Here is a 15,965-nt window from a genome sequence, read left to right as displayed (position 1 = left end):
AATATATCCGACCTAATCTCGTTTATTGAGCCTTTGTTGCCACGGCAGAGTGAAACAAGTAGGGTGCCTTTCTTCTTCTTCCAGTGCCATCTTCTACCGGAGGTCGGCTATCATGAGGGCTATACGAACTTTAGACGCAGCCGTGCGGAATAATGAACGTGTGCTCTGTTTGAACCATGTTCGGAGATCTTTGAGCCATGAGTTACGTCTTCGTCCGGATCATCTTTTACCTTTACGGTGCCTTTAGGGTGCCTTTACGGAGTCGCATTCAGTACGTAAGGTGCATTGGGGTAAGGTGCACTGGGCTGATACTGACCACGATCCGGACATGAGGGACCGACCAGAGAGAGAGAGACTGGGGTAAGTTTAAAAGCCGGGCCATTTGGAGAATGGCAAATAATATATCTACCAAACTGAACAGTAAGCAAGATTGGTAAACGTTGCAGTAGCGTAATAATTAATGTCATTACCGGGTCTAACGCGATTAAATTTCATTATTTTACCTTGTTTCTGACGTTTCTGCTACATACACAGCACATGCGGGCGTTTTTAATTAGGTACCAGTGTTCTCTTGCGAGGCGATTGTGGGAATGAGCATAAATCGGTTGTGACATTGTATTTACGTGAGTTTTTGCACATTGTGCAAGATTTTTGACAGAGGGGTAAGTTATTGAAAGCAGACTCCAGTTGTTCTAAGATAAGTAACTAAATTTGGCTATAGTCATGTTTTGTTTGGCTAGTAACGCATAAAAGTTTGGAGACGTACTACTTTCTAACTATGTACTCTGTCGAAGTATCATTTTATACAGTTTATGGTGTAAGTTCTTGCATCGTGCAATGTAAGTCTTTTTTTTTGGTGTCTTTGGTGTCCCACTTGACTGCTGGGCAAAGGCCTCCCTTCGTCTTTTCTCCTAGAGTTCTAAATCTATGAGTAGGTAACTAACTATTTTTTTAACAAAGTAAAAAGTCTGACAAATACAATAAGAACATTGGTATTGGTACTTAATTACATATTTAACCTCTGGATAAAAGTTGTACCTAGAACCGGACTATTTCATACATTTCACAGGCTGTTTTATACATTTTGGCTGGTCTGATTTTTTCCGGGATGTTGAAGTTGGTCCCAAAGTAAAAGTTACTCAGTATGACCTATAAATTCAGCCCATAAATTGTTGCAGGTGACTAAAAAAACATCCTGTATATAAAAGTTGCTTCGAGTAGTAGAGTAGAGAGTCGCCCCGTACAATTGATATAAATCGACCTCAATTTTCCGCCGCGGATTCTCACAACTATTTTCAGGGTTAAATTTTCTCGTATCGGATCGGCTTTTCGAGATATAACTTTAAAGCGAATAGGTATTCAAATATCTTTCTTAAACGTTGCCTGAAAGTTTTAATGATTTCATCTATAATAATTATAACGGTACAGAGAAAATCTTATTGACTTTGTAACTGGCTGCGCTCGCTGTTTACAATGTTAAGTATTTAAGTTTTTGGATAAAAAAAAACTTCAGCAATCATCATCGCATCAGCGCCTCTAGATACCTACCACTACCACTTTTCTTGGCCGGTATCTTAGCCGTAGCACATGCAAGATTCAGCATTACATACATCAATTTCTACAAACAGAGATAAATTCCCACTTTGGGAAAAATATTGCTTTACATGCATGGACCCATTTTTTAAACAATTTCCATAGAATTTTGGCAGACCAGCACATTTTTAATTATAAATAGATTTACTCACCTTTTACGTAGCTCAAAATAAATTTCGTTCTGTATCAAAACAACGTTTCAAATTGCGAATGGAAGTGGAAAAGGGTCCACCTTCGGTCAGGTTGGACGATAAATCCTTGTTCGGGCGGGATAGTCCCGTGTGTGGTTGTAAATATAGATGTCAATGTTGCTTACATTTTTTGTCAGTTTTGGGATGGTTCCGCTCATTAATTTTGTATAAGCTGTCAAAAACTCGCTATAAATTTTGAATTAAAAGTGTGTACACTTTTCGAGTAGTCTTTATTCTGATTGGAGCGAACCCAAGTTTTTTTGAAATTATTAAAAAAACCTAGGTAGGAAATGGCAATAGACTTAATGGCTCTTTAGCGAGAAGGCCGCCTGTTGTTTACCTCTGTCTTCATGTAATATTTGTGTTTCCATGTACATGTATTCTGAGGTTGTGCAATAAATAGGATTTGTATTGGCGAACGAGCAGTGCGCAGCACGAGCACTGCAGGTATCCATGGTGTTGCAACACCAAAGGGGAGAGAACATACGATACAATAAATCTGGTGTGAGTTGTGTGTCCGATATCCAGTCCAATAAAAGAAGAAAGAAGTCATTTATTTTTCTTGTCTACAAATGATATGTCCTTACCTAATTAAAATGATGAGGCATTATCTTAGTTACCTATAGGCACCGTAAGACGACCTAGTGCTGGAGTTCATTTTAGGGCGGCAAAGCTTATTGACCTAACCAAATCTCAGAAAAATTACCATGATATGCAATTATATACGTAGGTAGTAATAGGTAATGTCAAAAATTCAAGTATTCAAATTGCATTGTAAAGAAATGGGAATCACCCACTTATGAAGTTTGGTCTGACGGTCAGTAAAAATTAATCTTATCACTATATACATACCTAAAAACAAAGTTGCTTCCTGCTGTCCCTGTGTATGCTTAGATCTTCAAAACTACGCAACGGATTTTAATGCGGTTTTTTTTAATAGATAGAGTGATTCAAGAGAAAGGTTTATATGCATAATACATCAGCATTGCACCAGTGCGAAGCCGGGGCGGGTCGCTAGTTATCTATAAATTCCACTAAGGTATCGCACAAATATTTAATGTGAAAATCGAGTTTGATCTTAGACCGTATAAAAAATTTCAGAAGGTGCCTAAACTTTGAAGGAAGGTTAATAGTGGCTGAGATCTTAGGATCAAAGACTAAACATTCTTAACAAGCTTAAAAACATTTACCAAACATAAATTAAATAATACTTTAGTTTAGTCAAAATTAATTTACTTAACTTACTGATAAAATATGATCTTCTAAAAGTAGGTGTGATTCCCAAGAAATCTAATAAAATGAGCATAATTTATTTAATAGGATTGATCAAATAAAATATATACGCCTATGTAAGTCTAAGAAATGGGTTTAAAATATTGTTTTTCTTCGAACACAATCCGAATTCAAATTAAGCTTTTAGCACAAATATTTTTGTGCGAACAATAAAAATACAACAAAAATTAAAGCCTTTATTAAAACTATTTTATTATAAATACATTTGAAACCTGTTATCCGACATAAATAATCAGTTCAGGAACGGTAACTGGCCTTTTACACTCACTGCACTAAACTATTCGCTATTGGAACTATGGCAGATATATTTAAGGAATATAAGCCGATGTGAAAACAATATTTGAATAAGGTTAAAAAGAATGTAGGCCTCCATTTATAATGTACCCAATATACCTATATAAAAAGTTGAGCATGAACATAAATTTGGTAACTTATTTAACCAATTTTCAGCTGAGCATTTTGGGTGAATTAACTGGTTTCTTGTCACTCATCGCCATGATTACGGTCTCCTAGGTCACTCTTTTAAATCCAATTTTTTTTCATATTTAAATTAACCAAAAACGCATTATTATTTCCATAATGGGCCATCTACTAAGAAAGTTACTAAAACATGGTACAATAGTTATTCTCTAACAAACTGTCCCCTATTGTCCCCTAGCTGACGAGACAGAATAACAACAAGAAAAAGTTGATCCAAATTGTTGATTGATCTAAGGCAGAAATATCAAACAACTTATTGACGAACTTAACACTAAATTAAATATTAAATCTTTTTCGAATTAGCGAGATACATATCAATACAGGCCTCTATAACCGGTAGATTCTCGGCAGACCACTTCGCTTCCTCGCGTACGTTCCTCATAGATTTCTCTATGATGTGTTCGGCCGAGCCGAACTCTCCCTGGTGGGCTACGTAAAGGTTGGAGACCAGCTCCAAGCCCTCTTGAGTCGTGAACTGCGAGGTTGCTGACGTGATGAGGTTGTCCCAGAGATTCGTTTTGCTGCCGAATCTGGGAAAGATATTATTAGTATATTAGTAGATTGCTGAGATTCAGAACACAAGTTATCGACGAAGCTTGCAAAGCGGCTAAGCTGAAGTGGAACTGGGCTCGTCATATCTCCCGTATACAGAGTGAGCAGCAACAATTATAACAACAATTATAGCACATTACATTAGTATAGACAAATTATATAGGAACAGTTGAGCACCTAGCATCCATCGCCTCACAGAATCTCAGGCATTCATTATACACTGCCGTCCATCGCCACGCAAATAGGTCGCACTCAGGCGTCGATGGCATATCGGTTTCAAATGGCGTTATTTGCATCGAAGCGCGCAATACTTGTTTATTAAACATACGGGTTAACGAATAAAACGGCAATAGAAAAGGCTATTCACGTTAATGTCCGTAATTGTACCAATGCAATTAATATCCGAAAACAATATTTCTTCAAACAGTCCGGCAAAACTCATTTGGCTCATGTAACTCAAAACTCAATGGATATTGTATAATTTCGAATTTAAATGGCCACCGCAATATTCGATGGCTAATACCGTTTGATTTGTGGGTTCTAATATTGCAATATGTTGGATCAATACAAACAGGTATTGCAGCTTTATTTTAGACGAGTATGCATGTTTGATTCAGTTCAAGGGCTCTAGCCGTAGCTTAATAACGCGTGATTCCTATCTATCCATGAATTTTGGCGAGGGTTAAACTTTAACAAGAGGCATATTTGAACTTAATCCTATTTTGATATTACTCAAAATGATGTCTTTAGTATCAAACCTAAAAAAAAATATTAATGTCGACTTATTCTTGGCCCAAAAACTAATTTAATTTACAAAAACCCATACAATATTAAAGACGGCCTACGCTACTTAATATTCGCCGATTATTTTGAACCACCCTACTGAAACACATTTAACAATGCACACAAAACTACGCAAACATATTGTGTATCATATAAAGTCAGCAACAAAAGTTGCTACACGAACGCTCAAAGCTTTGAGCTCTTCACAATAGAGATTCCCATCATTCTAAGTCCTTCGCGTGAGTCAATACTTGTTGTCAACTGTACATAGTGTACATGTGTTTACACGTATCCGGTTTTGTGGAATAGTACTATATTTAACATTTTTTATCATTTATAAGTCTTACTGCAAAGAGATAAGGCATGCAAGCAGTCAATTGAGTCTGTTCGTATTAGTACAATGAGTCCCGGGTCCGGATGTGACTCATGTGACACACAAGCGTGTCTACGAAACTTAATTTCCGTTCAAAGGTTTTAATTAATGCTTTGAATATTCTTGTTACAAAAAATAAATTGAACAAATTGAAAATAGAACATAAAACTGATGTTTCGAGGAATTCGAAATGATCCAACAACGTTTACTTTAGATTCACGAATCTATAAAATTAAATCTATTTTTTTAAAGGCATCCTGTAGAAGCCATTGGGTAAGGTTAGGTTAGATTGGTAACCCTTTTAAAAATTCAACGGTTTACAGAAAAACGCTTTCGGTCAAATCAAAGATAGATATAACTCCGTAATAGATGGATACAGTCTAAGGAAAAAACGTGCCTCGAAAATCAAGAAAATTTGATTCTCGATCAGAGGGCGCTACTAGCTTTGGCCTACTGTCGTATAGATGGCGTTGACGGTTTCGTTTGTTATTTAACAATTTTAACGCATATCAGTGAAATAACATGGGTCAAAATCATAAAAATAATTAATACAAAAAAAAAATCATTAATCCATATTTAAATACATTTTATCGTATTTTTATAAATCTTCATATTTAGTTTTAAGGTGTGTCGATAGATGGCAGTGAATTTACTGGGGTTACAAAATTTACTATGACAGTACCGCTCTATCTTATTATATCCTCTTTGGTCAAATGAAACATCGGGCAAACATATTTCGAATTTGAGATAGATAACCGCGCAAAGTGTATCTTTGTGTCCTACTATTTGAGCTCTGTAACTTACTTTTCCTTCAGCACGCTCCAATTCTTATCCAAGAAGAAGAACAGCGTCTCATATCCCTGAGGACTTCCAGTCAGCATACTGAAGATCAGGAACAAATCCGTCTCCGTAAAGTTCCCGTTCCCCTCCAAAATGGTCACATTCAGGAGTCTGTTGATCTTGTAACTGTCTACTGGACATCCAGCGAGGGTCTTCAGGAGGTAGGTTCTCTCGCTCTGTTTTCTGGAGGGGGGGAAATTGATGACCCTCTGGAAGCCAAATTCCCATTCTTCTTTTGTGCCCCATCTGAAGACGGGGCAGATGTACTGATTGGCGATTCTGTAGGCAAAACAAATCAAATTAAACTTCCTTACAACAGCCTTAAAACAAGCACACATACTCTTCTCTCTTCGACCTAGCGTTTTCCCGACCTAGCGCCAGGATCCGCTTTCCCTCATCTTCTCCACTTCTCCCGGGTCTTTGGCATCCTCAGGTGTGAGATACACAATTACAAACACATACTATTATAAAATATATCTAAAAAAACACACAATTATGGCTGCGATACATTTCGCAACCCCGCAGTGTTGGAGCCGGCCGCAGAACCGCCGGAACTTTTTTTTTATACCACGTCGGTGGCAATCAAGCATACGGCCCGCCTGATGGTAAGCAGTTACCGTAGCCTATGGACGCCTGCAACACTGCAACTTCACACCCTTCGACCAAAACTCCTCCTTGGTTCATATGGGTAAATAGGTGGCATGTCAATGTGAATTCCTGTAAGAGCGAGAGGCAATCTCACCGGTTAGAGGGAGATGGTAATTATAATATTTATTCATGCTAGAATAGATGCCTCATGTTCTTACAGAACTATTAGCAATAGCCTGAGTAGGTACTTAAGGTAAAGCGACAGGTTTTGTATACAAGACACAAATAACAAAATTAAGCCATCAGATATATCGGAGCGCAAATGGCGCTTAATAATATCTAAAGAAACACTAACGACTTGATAATAGGGGTGCTGTTCAGATATTTGTGAACACCTTGGCCGCTCCGATATATCTGGTGTCGACTGTATGTGAAATCAATCACGCTGATGTCCAGAGGATACCACAAAAAGTGTTCTTAAAAGACAGCTAATTAAATTACATATTCAGTGCCACGAACCGGTCCGGGATTTGGGGCCTATTTCTGGATTGAATCGATATGTGTTCGTAAGGGAAGTTGCTAATAATTCAGCTAGAAGCCTATTCAAATTTAAAAAATATAATTTGTACAGAATCTGATCACTATAAGTTTTCATGCAAGCCTTGACGTATGTCAAGTGTGGTGCTCCTTTTTTAGGGTTCCGTACCCAAAGGGTAAAAACGGGACCCTATTACTAAGACTCCGATGTCCGTCTGTCCGTCCGTCTGGCCGTCTGTCTGTCTGTCACCAGGCTGTATCTCATGAACCGTGATAGCTAGACAGTTGAAATTTTCACAGATGATGTAGATATTTCTGTTGCCGCTATTACAACAAATACTAAAAACAGAATAATATTAATTTTTAAATGGGGCTCCCATACAACAAACGTTTTTTTTCGCAGACGAAAAGCCTGATGGTGCAACACGGGCCAAGTTGCCATCAAACTTTCGTATGCTTAGTAGCAGATCTGCTCCATATATATTCAACTTAAACATGAAGTTGTCACAGTTGCTATTTAAATAGCAATTTTTGGACATGCGAATACGAAAGGTTAATCCGTCAAAGGGAGTTTAAAACGCACTCTCGTAATTACAAACAGCACGGATGGAAAGTGTAGTAAAACTCCACAATATGATAGAATATATAGTTTATTTGATCACTTTTACACGGTAGGTACTACAAATATTCACTATAATAACTTTAGTTGAACACCGTTCGCTTGTCCGAAGCATCCGAACCATCCGGTGGTTAAAACCAGAATGCCCGCCATGCTCTCCCTTCCCGCCAACACCAACCTGTCAAAACTGACAGCTAATTTCTAACCGATATTAATATTACCCTCGAATTATTAATAATTGACTCAAATCACCTTACACTCGTCCATCCTGACCGCGTGTATGTCCCCATACACGAAGCCATGGGGGGTTGTATTAATAGAAACTACACCTTGACCTTACACTCGGCAACAGTAAGTGAGCGCATCGTGGGCTTACAAAATATTTAAATTAAAGTCATGATTACGAACGTCAATATTACAACAATACTATTATTACAAATGCTTAACATTAGTTTATCAAATCCGACCAACATAATCAACAAAACAATCAAATAGGAATCAATCAGCCTCCTATACTGTCAACTGTATTCTATATTTCTCTCTTTCTCTCTTTTGTTTTTCGCTTATCAACTTTTCAATTTTCCCTTTTTCTCTCTTTTAGCGAAATCAATTTCACAACCTCGTGAACCCATCTATTCTCACGAGGCACAATCATTTTAAGAAAGATCATTTTACTAAAAATCCCATCCGTTCTAGTAAAATGTATTTCATTCCAAACAACCAAAACAGATCTCGTGAACCCATCGATTCCCACGAGAACGTATATTATCAAATCTTATTTTGCTAGCCAATCCATATTAGCAAAAATAGATATCACAACAACTAGTTCAACATAACATTATCCACAATCAATCATTAACCGATTTTATTAAACATTTATCCGTAGAAACTTTTACAACCGTAAACTTGGAACCAACCACAACCATAATATACTTATAATAACAGCAAAATCGACATATTCAAAAGCCGTGTTTGATAACTGCGATAAGTACAATGTGTTTATGCATCATTATCACCATCTGACATGGAGCAACTTATACTCATCATGAGAACCGCTATCCTGAACTTCAAGGGCAGCTATATGCACCCAAGGCATTATGCGGTCTGACGCAACAACTGTAGATCGCTTGTGTCTACTACCAGTTAACCCCGGAATAGCAGCCACTTTATAGCGATCATGACCTAAAACTGTAACTACTCTATAAGGACCAATATATAATGGCATAAGTTTTGTGCTTGATCAAACTGAATTAATGCACATCTGTAGATTCAGTACTGCCTAGCTTAGTTCGACAGTTGTCAGCCGCATGACCAAACCTATTACAATTTGCACATTTAGATAAGGGTTTAGGGCATCTCGAGTAAGGATGACCCTTCTCTCTACAATTGTAACAAGTGATTAGATTATTGATTTTAAATTTGTCACCATTGTTATGATCTGCATTACTATTACTGGACTTGGCATCTGCAACCAATCCATTCTTAAATTGAGGACGCTCAAAACTCTGTGAAATGTCTTTATTTGTAAGTAGAAACTGTAGCAATTGATCGGGTTGTGAGCATCGAATTGCATTGGCTGCAGATCTCATAGTTCTATCATTTAATCCGTGTATTATGCAGTCTACCGTATGTTTACCTTCAATGCCACATCGATTCAAGAGAGCAATCTTCTCGTAATAGTAAACTTCGATAGGTTCATTGAACTTACTTTTACGCCTGAGCATATCTTCGAGGGATTGACCATAATTTTGTTCATACGGAAATGCCTCTCTAAGCTTATCCTGCCACTCTGCCCAAGTGAACAAAATGGTTTGCAAGCTATCGTACCAGGTTTTGGCCAATCCCTGAAGCTTTTGCACAGCAAAATGTACTATCGTTTTGTCGTCCCAGACGTAGACGGTGGCACATTCATTGACCTTCTTAAGCCAGGTGTCTATAGTTTGCGTCTTCACAGACGGGTCAAACTCTGGCAGAATATTTTTATGGTTTAATTTGCCGCTGTTATATTCGAATGTGCCATGCTGCGGCTGAGACGACTGTAGTTTTGTTTTTTTAATAGAGTTTAAAATACTAGCTACATCTTTAGCAGAAAAACCAGGGCTAGCTGACCTTTTAACACCCGTTCGACTTCGTTTCTCTTCATGATGACGTGTACGCTTCTCCCCTGACCGTGGCTTCGAAGATCGTCCACCGTGTCCTGTGTAGCTTGGCCTTGTCACGACGGGAACCTTACTAGTAGTGCCACGCAATCTCTGCTGCTCTGAGAGAAGCTCTGCCATCAGATGTTCCAGCTTTTCACATTTTCGTTGCAGGCCCTCCTCTGTTCCCGGGCGACTTCTGCTGCGTCTACCAGGACTGCGACTCCTATGACGAGTGCGACTTACATTAGAACCGCTGCGTCTGGTATAACTTCGGCTGCGTCGACTACCTCGATTGTCTCTCCGATCTGGACTGCGGCTTCGGTTACGCGTGCGACTTCCGCGAGAATCCCCTCGTCTTTCAGGAGTTCGGCTTTTCCGGCTGGCGTGATTGTCCTCTCTCATTCCGCTTTCGCGACGAGCGCTAGGCGTTCGCAAGCGCCTGCTGCGGTCTGGCTCTTTGTCACTCATTTCTGAAACTCGTAAGCAATAACATGTCTCAATTTCACATACTTTATTAAAACATGTTTATTTGTTATTCGGCATTTATTCCACTTATACAAGTAACAATTTGCTATTAACACTTAAGCCTAAACTTGCGCTTAGGCCTTTTAACCTTTTGAAACTTTTAACCTTTTAACCTTTAAACATTTTAACCTTTATCCCTTTAACCTTTTAACCTTTCAACCTTTTAACCTGTCAACCTTTTAACCTTTCAACCTTGCAAACAATTTGAACCTTTAACTTGCTAAGGTGTATGATTTATAAGTAAAGATGTGTAAAATACCTTAATTTGCGCCGTTTTCAACCAAAAGGGTATTTATTGTCGGTAGTCAATAAGACACTATTTCCATAAAGCTTCAATTTGAAATCAGCATTATCGACAACCGACAATGTGGTACCTTTTAGTTGAAAGTGTCACATTTATTTGTTAGAAAAAAAACAGAAACCGTTGCTTATTATTTAAAAAGTATATCATTAAGACTGCACAAACAAAGTGCACAGCAATGACGACTATTTAATTCATTAAAAGAACCCATGAAATAAAACTATGAAAACGGATTATATCGCGTATATTGAATTTATAATACATCCCGACGTTTCGAACTCTTTACAGCGTTCGTGGTCAACGGGTGACTGACCACGAACGCTGTAAAGAGTTCGAAACGTCGGGATGTATTATAAATTCAATATACGCGATATAATCCGTTTTCATAGTTTTATTTCATGAGTAACTATCGCGGTAACCGAAGACAATATCATTAAAAGAACCGTTAATTTTATTATTTCAAAATTTTACAATTAGTAAAAATAATGCCTCGTCAAAATAGGAAAGTACAGTCAAAATAATGTCATTTTAAGCGAGTCAAATTATAAAAAAAATACCAAGCGTTATCTTTGTACGCGCATCTTACCATTACATTCGTAGATGAAACAAATGTCCTTGGATACTATACACATACACACACGCAGCACATACTTAAATAACGACACTGACAAAATGTGTGGGCATGTACTTACCACGTCTGATCTGTAGTAAAACTCCACAATATGATAGAATATATAGTTTATTTGATCACTTTTACACGGTAGGTACTACAAATATTCACTATAATAACTTTAGTTGAACACCGTTCGCTTGTCCGAAGCATCCGAACCATCCGGTGGTTAAAACCAGAATGCCCGCCATGCTCTCCCTTCCCGCCAACACCAACCTGTCAAAACTGACAGCTAATTTCTAACCGATATTAATATTACCCTCGAATTATTAATAATTGACTCAAATCACCTTACAAAAGTTAACGTCAAACGCCAAACATGAAAGTTTTGCACTGATGCATTTGAAACTACTTTTATTCAAATATCAAAGGAGGTTCTGCTTTTAACTCGCGTCATAGTTATGTAATATTAAATTTGGTTTTCTCGTTTTTTCACAAATGTCAAAAATCGGGGTATTAACTTGAATTTGCGGAGTCGACGGTAATATCACTTACTTCGCTGCGTTTGCTCGGACACTAAATCTTATTATTGTGTGATAAGGAATATTTTTAGTTTTAGTTCAGGGAACTAAATTCACAAAGCCAACAAGTAGGTTTAGAAATGAATGAGGAAAAAACGAAAGTTATGACCAACTCAAAAAAAGTTACTATACAAATAGAGAGTACATCATTGGAATACGTTGACGAGTATATATATCTTGGAAAACAGGTATCATTCACAGACTGCACATACAAGGAAATAACAAGAAGAATTGGACAGACATGGAAGAAGTACTGGTCTATGAAAGATATATTCAAGAAGAAAATACCAATGAAACTAAAAAAACTAGCCTTTGACTCATTCATTCTACCCTGTCTCACGTATGGTAGTCAAACATGGTCACTCACAGGAGATATCATCAAACGAATTCAAGTATGTCAACGGTCAATGGAGAGAAGTGTCCTTAACATTAAGTTATCAAACAGAGTTAGAAACACAGAGATTAGAAGAAGAACAAAATTTATAGATGCGGCGATACATATACTGAAACAAAAATACAATTGGGCAGGGCACATAGCGAGGATGAAAAATAACAGATGGACAAAAACAGCAACAAATTGGAATCCAAAGATTGGTAAGAGAAAAAAAGGCAAACCAAAAACAAGATGGGAAAAAGACCTAATAGAAACAATAGGAAAAAACTGGAAAGAAATGGCAACAGACAGACAAAAATGGAAAAAAATGTTGGACAAATACTTAAATATAATAGAAAAAGGCGATTCGGAAGAGGCCTAGGTCAAAAAGACCTTACGAATATGCATATGGAAGAAACATACAATAAATATTAATAATTGTTACATAAAGTCAACAGTTCGTATAATAAAGGCTTTAATAATAATAATAATAAGGAATATTTTTGGCTGGAGAATTTAAGAGGTACGATATTTGGAAAGTAAGAGTGTTGGTATTCGAATCCTATGAGCAAAGCGCATTGAAACGCTCACCCCTTTGTAAGATTAGTGACGGCGACCGATCACAGAGCCAACAAAAATAGCAGAAACTGTAGGCCTTAATGATTTACACCATTTTTCTCGAAATCGGAATCGCTTAGCGGCCATAATGCCACAAAGGAAGGGAAAGACCGTTAATAAGGTGTGTCAAATGATATGTGATAATTGAGTGCTTTCCACGTTTGAAATGGTTTCCTTGCGAAGGGATTTTGGGAAGGCTTCGCATTTTACAACTCGTTGAGTTGTAATTTTCAGGTGAATTCGCAACGGTGCGTAATTTGCATTAAATGTAACGTTTTATACCAAAAGGTATAATTATGTTGATACATAATCGCACGACGATTGACACCCTTAAGGAGCTTGAAGGGTTAACTACCAAAATGACTTTCAAATTGATGAAGAAAAATAGGCGTAGCAAGGCGTCTCGCTTACCCGACATGGCATGATATAGCGCTTGTCTCTTCATAACATGCGAATGTACAGTCGCAGCATATTGTCAGATAAATCACATTTTAAGTCGTGTCCCTATTCACCCCAACAATCCATATTCACCCCGCTTGACGGTAATTCCCAAAATGGACTCTTGTATGATAGATTTCTGGGTGATTTTCGGAAACACCCGTCGGAAAACAAACAGTCGGAAGTTATTCGGAACTACTATATGGAGCTTTAAAAACGTCTACATCTTACAAAACAAGTCCCCCGCCGCATCTGTCTGTATGTCTGTATGTTCGCGATAAGCTCCAAAACTACTGAACGGATTTTCATGCGGTTTTCACCCATCAATAGAGTGATTCTTAAGGAAGATTTAGGTGTATAATTTGTTAAGGGTAACACGTGCGAAGCCGGGGCGGGTCACTAGTATAAGTATATAAATAACTAACGGGTTCCCCTCATCAGGGTTCTGCGCTTTCATCCATTAACTACACTTCTCTACGCAGGGCTGGTAACCAAACTTGCAGAGGAAGGTCTTGGTGTGCGCGCGGAGGTAATTGCGCCAGGGCTCTCTTCTTCCTTCTGCTTTACTAGCAGCCCAGCTGTGGTAGTGCAATCGCCATCAGATATATAAGTATTATAAATATTCACGGTTCCCCTCATCAGGGTTCTGCGCTTTCATCCATTTACTATACTGCTCCTGAGCTTCAGCCACGCAGGGCTGGTAACCAGCCTTGCAGAGGAAGGTCTTTGTGTGCGCGCGGAGGTTCTTGCGCCAGGGCTCCTCGTCTTCCTTCTGCTTTACTAGCAGCCCAGCTGTAGTAGTGTAACCGCCATCAGATATATAAGTATATAAATACTCACGGGTTCCCCTCATCAGGGTTCTGCGCTTTCATCCATTTACTATACTGCTCCTGAGCTTCAGCCACGCAGGGCTGGTAACCAGCCTTGCAAAGGAAGGTCTTGGTGTGCGCGCAGAGGTTCTTGCGCCAGGGCTCCTCGTCTTCCTTCTCTTGCTTTACCAGCTCTTCGTAGAGGGGGGTGAGGAGGGTGCGGACGTAGGCCTTGCAGAGAAAGGTCTTGGTGTGCGCGCGGAGGTAATTGCGCCAGAGCTCCTCGTCTTCCTTCTGCTTTACTAGCAGCCCAGCTGTGGTAGTGCAATCGCCATCAGATATATAAGTATATAAATACTCACGGGTTCCCCTCATCAGGGTTCTGCGCTTTCATCCATTTACTATACTGCTCCTGAGCTTCAGCCACGCAGGGCTGGTAACCAGCCTTGCAGAGGAAGGTCTTTGTGTGCGCGCGGAGGTTCTTGCGCCAGGGCTCCTCGTCTTCCTTCTGCTTTACTAGCAGCCCAGCTGTAGTAGTGTAACCGCCATCAGATATATAAGTATATAAATACTCACGGGTTCCCCTCATCAGGGTTCTGCACTTTCATCCATTTACTATACTGCTACTGAGCTTCAGCCACGCAGGGCTGGTAGCCAGCCTTGCAAAGGAAGGTCTTGGTGTGCGCGCGGAGGTTCTTGCGCCAGGGCTCCTCGTCTTCCTTCTGCTTTACTAGCAGCCCAGCTGTGGTAGTGCAATCGCCATCAGATATATAAGTATTATAAATACTCACGGGTTCCCCTCATCAGGGTTCTGCGCTTTCATCCATTTACTATACTGCTCCTGAGCTTCAGCCACGCAGGGCTGGTAGCCAGCCTTGCAAAGGAAGGTCTTGGTGTGCGCGCGGAGGTTCTTGCGCCAGAGCTCCTCGTCTTCCTTCTGCTTTACTAGCAGCCCAGCTGTGGTAGTGCAATCGCCATCAGATATATAAGTATTGTAAATACTCACGGGTTCCCCTCATCAGGGTTCTGCGCTTTCATCCATTTACTATACTGCTCCTGAGCTTCAGCCACGCAGGGCTGGTAACCAGCCTTGCAAAGGAAGGTCTTGGTGTGCGCGCGGAGGTTCTTGCGCCAGGGCTCCTCGTCTTCCTTCTCTTGCTTTACCAGCTCTTCGTAGAGGGGGGTGAGGAGGGTGCGGACGTAGGCCTGGCGACAAGTTCATGGATCAGAAGAAGATCAATGGTAGATGGGCATTTCTATTTAAATTTATACCCCCAACCTGCATTTTAGTATTTGATTTTTTTTATATTATTTTACTGAGAATCACGAGCTATTTCGATCCTAATATGAGAAAAAGTTTTGTTTGTAAGTACGTTTTGTTACGATCATAGAAGGTTGTATTGAAAACGTAACGAAATGAGCCCAATCGGAGACAATTTTATGTCATTAAAAATGGTAAAGCTCGTGATTCTGAGTAGAAACAAATACAAAAATTCTCAATTCTAACACAAAAGTTGAAGGTACAACTTTAAATAGAAATGCCCAGATGACTTTAAAAGCTACCAATTTGAGCCCCAATGATTGTTCAACGAAAATTAATAGTTTCGGAGAAATCATCGACATTCGTCAGCTCCATACATTGAATAACCTTTAGAACAGTTTTTAGTATTTAGTTAATATTGCAGGTAGTAGATTTTGATCTCCTTGTCAAATATTCGGC

The 15,965-nt window shown here is 39.1% G+C and overlaps 2 protein-coding genes across 2 annotated transcripts in view; one reads left to right on the top strand and one right to left on the bottom strand.

Annotated features, from left to right (window-relative positions):
• Positions 1-15,965, top strand: part of LOC134743410 (membrane alanyl aminopeptidase-like) — a 363,156-nt gene that overhangs the window by 283,014 nt on the left and 64,177 nt on the right. The gene's annotated exons all lie outside the window — the stretch shown is intronic.
• Positions 3,746-15,965, bottom strand: part of LOC134743798 (aminopeptidase N) — a 29,828-nt gene continuing 17,608 nt past the window's right edge. Inside the window, exons 14-16 of the mRNA XM_063677459.1 lie at positions 15,252-15,451; positions 6,070-6,384; positions 3,746-4,087 (exon numbers count right to left, since the gene is read on the bottom strand). Of these exons, the coding sequence (XP_063533529.1) occupies positions 3,841-4,087; positions 6,070-6,384; positions 15,252-15,451 (762 nt within the window). The 3' untranslated portion in view covers positions 3,746-3,840. The remainder of the gene's footprint in view (positions 4,088-6,069; positions 6,385-15,251; positions 15,452-15,965) is intronic.

The sequence above is a fragment of the Cydia strobilella genome, chromosome 8, assembly GCF_947568885.1.
Source record: "Cydia strobilella chromosome 8, ilCydStro3.1, whole genome shotgun sequence".
Lineage (NCBI taxonomy): Eukaryota > Metazoa > Arthropoda > Insecta > Lepidoptera > Tortricidae > Cydia > Cydia strobilella.
This window is presented reverse-complemented; position numbering and strand designations above follow the sequence as displayed.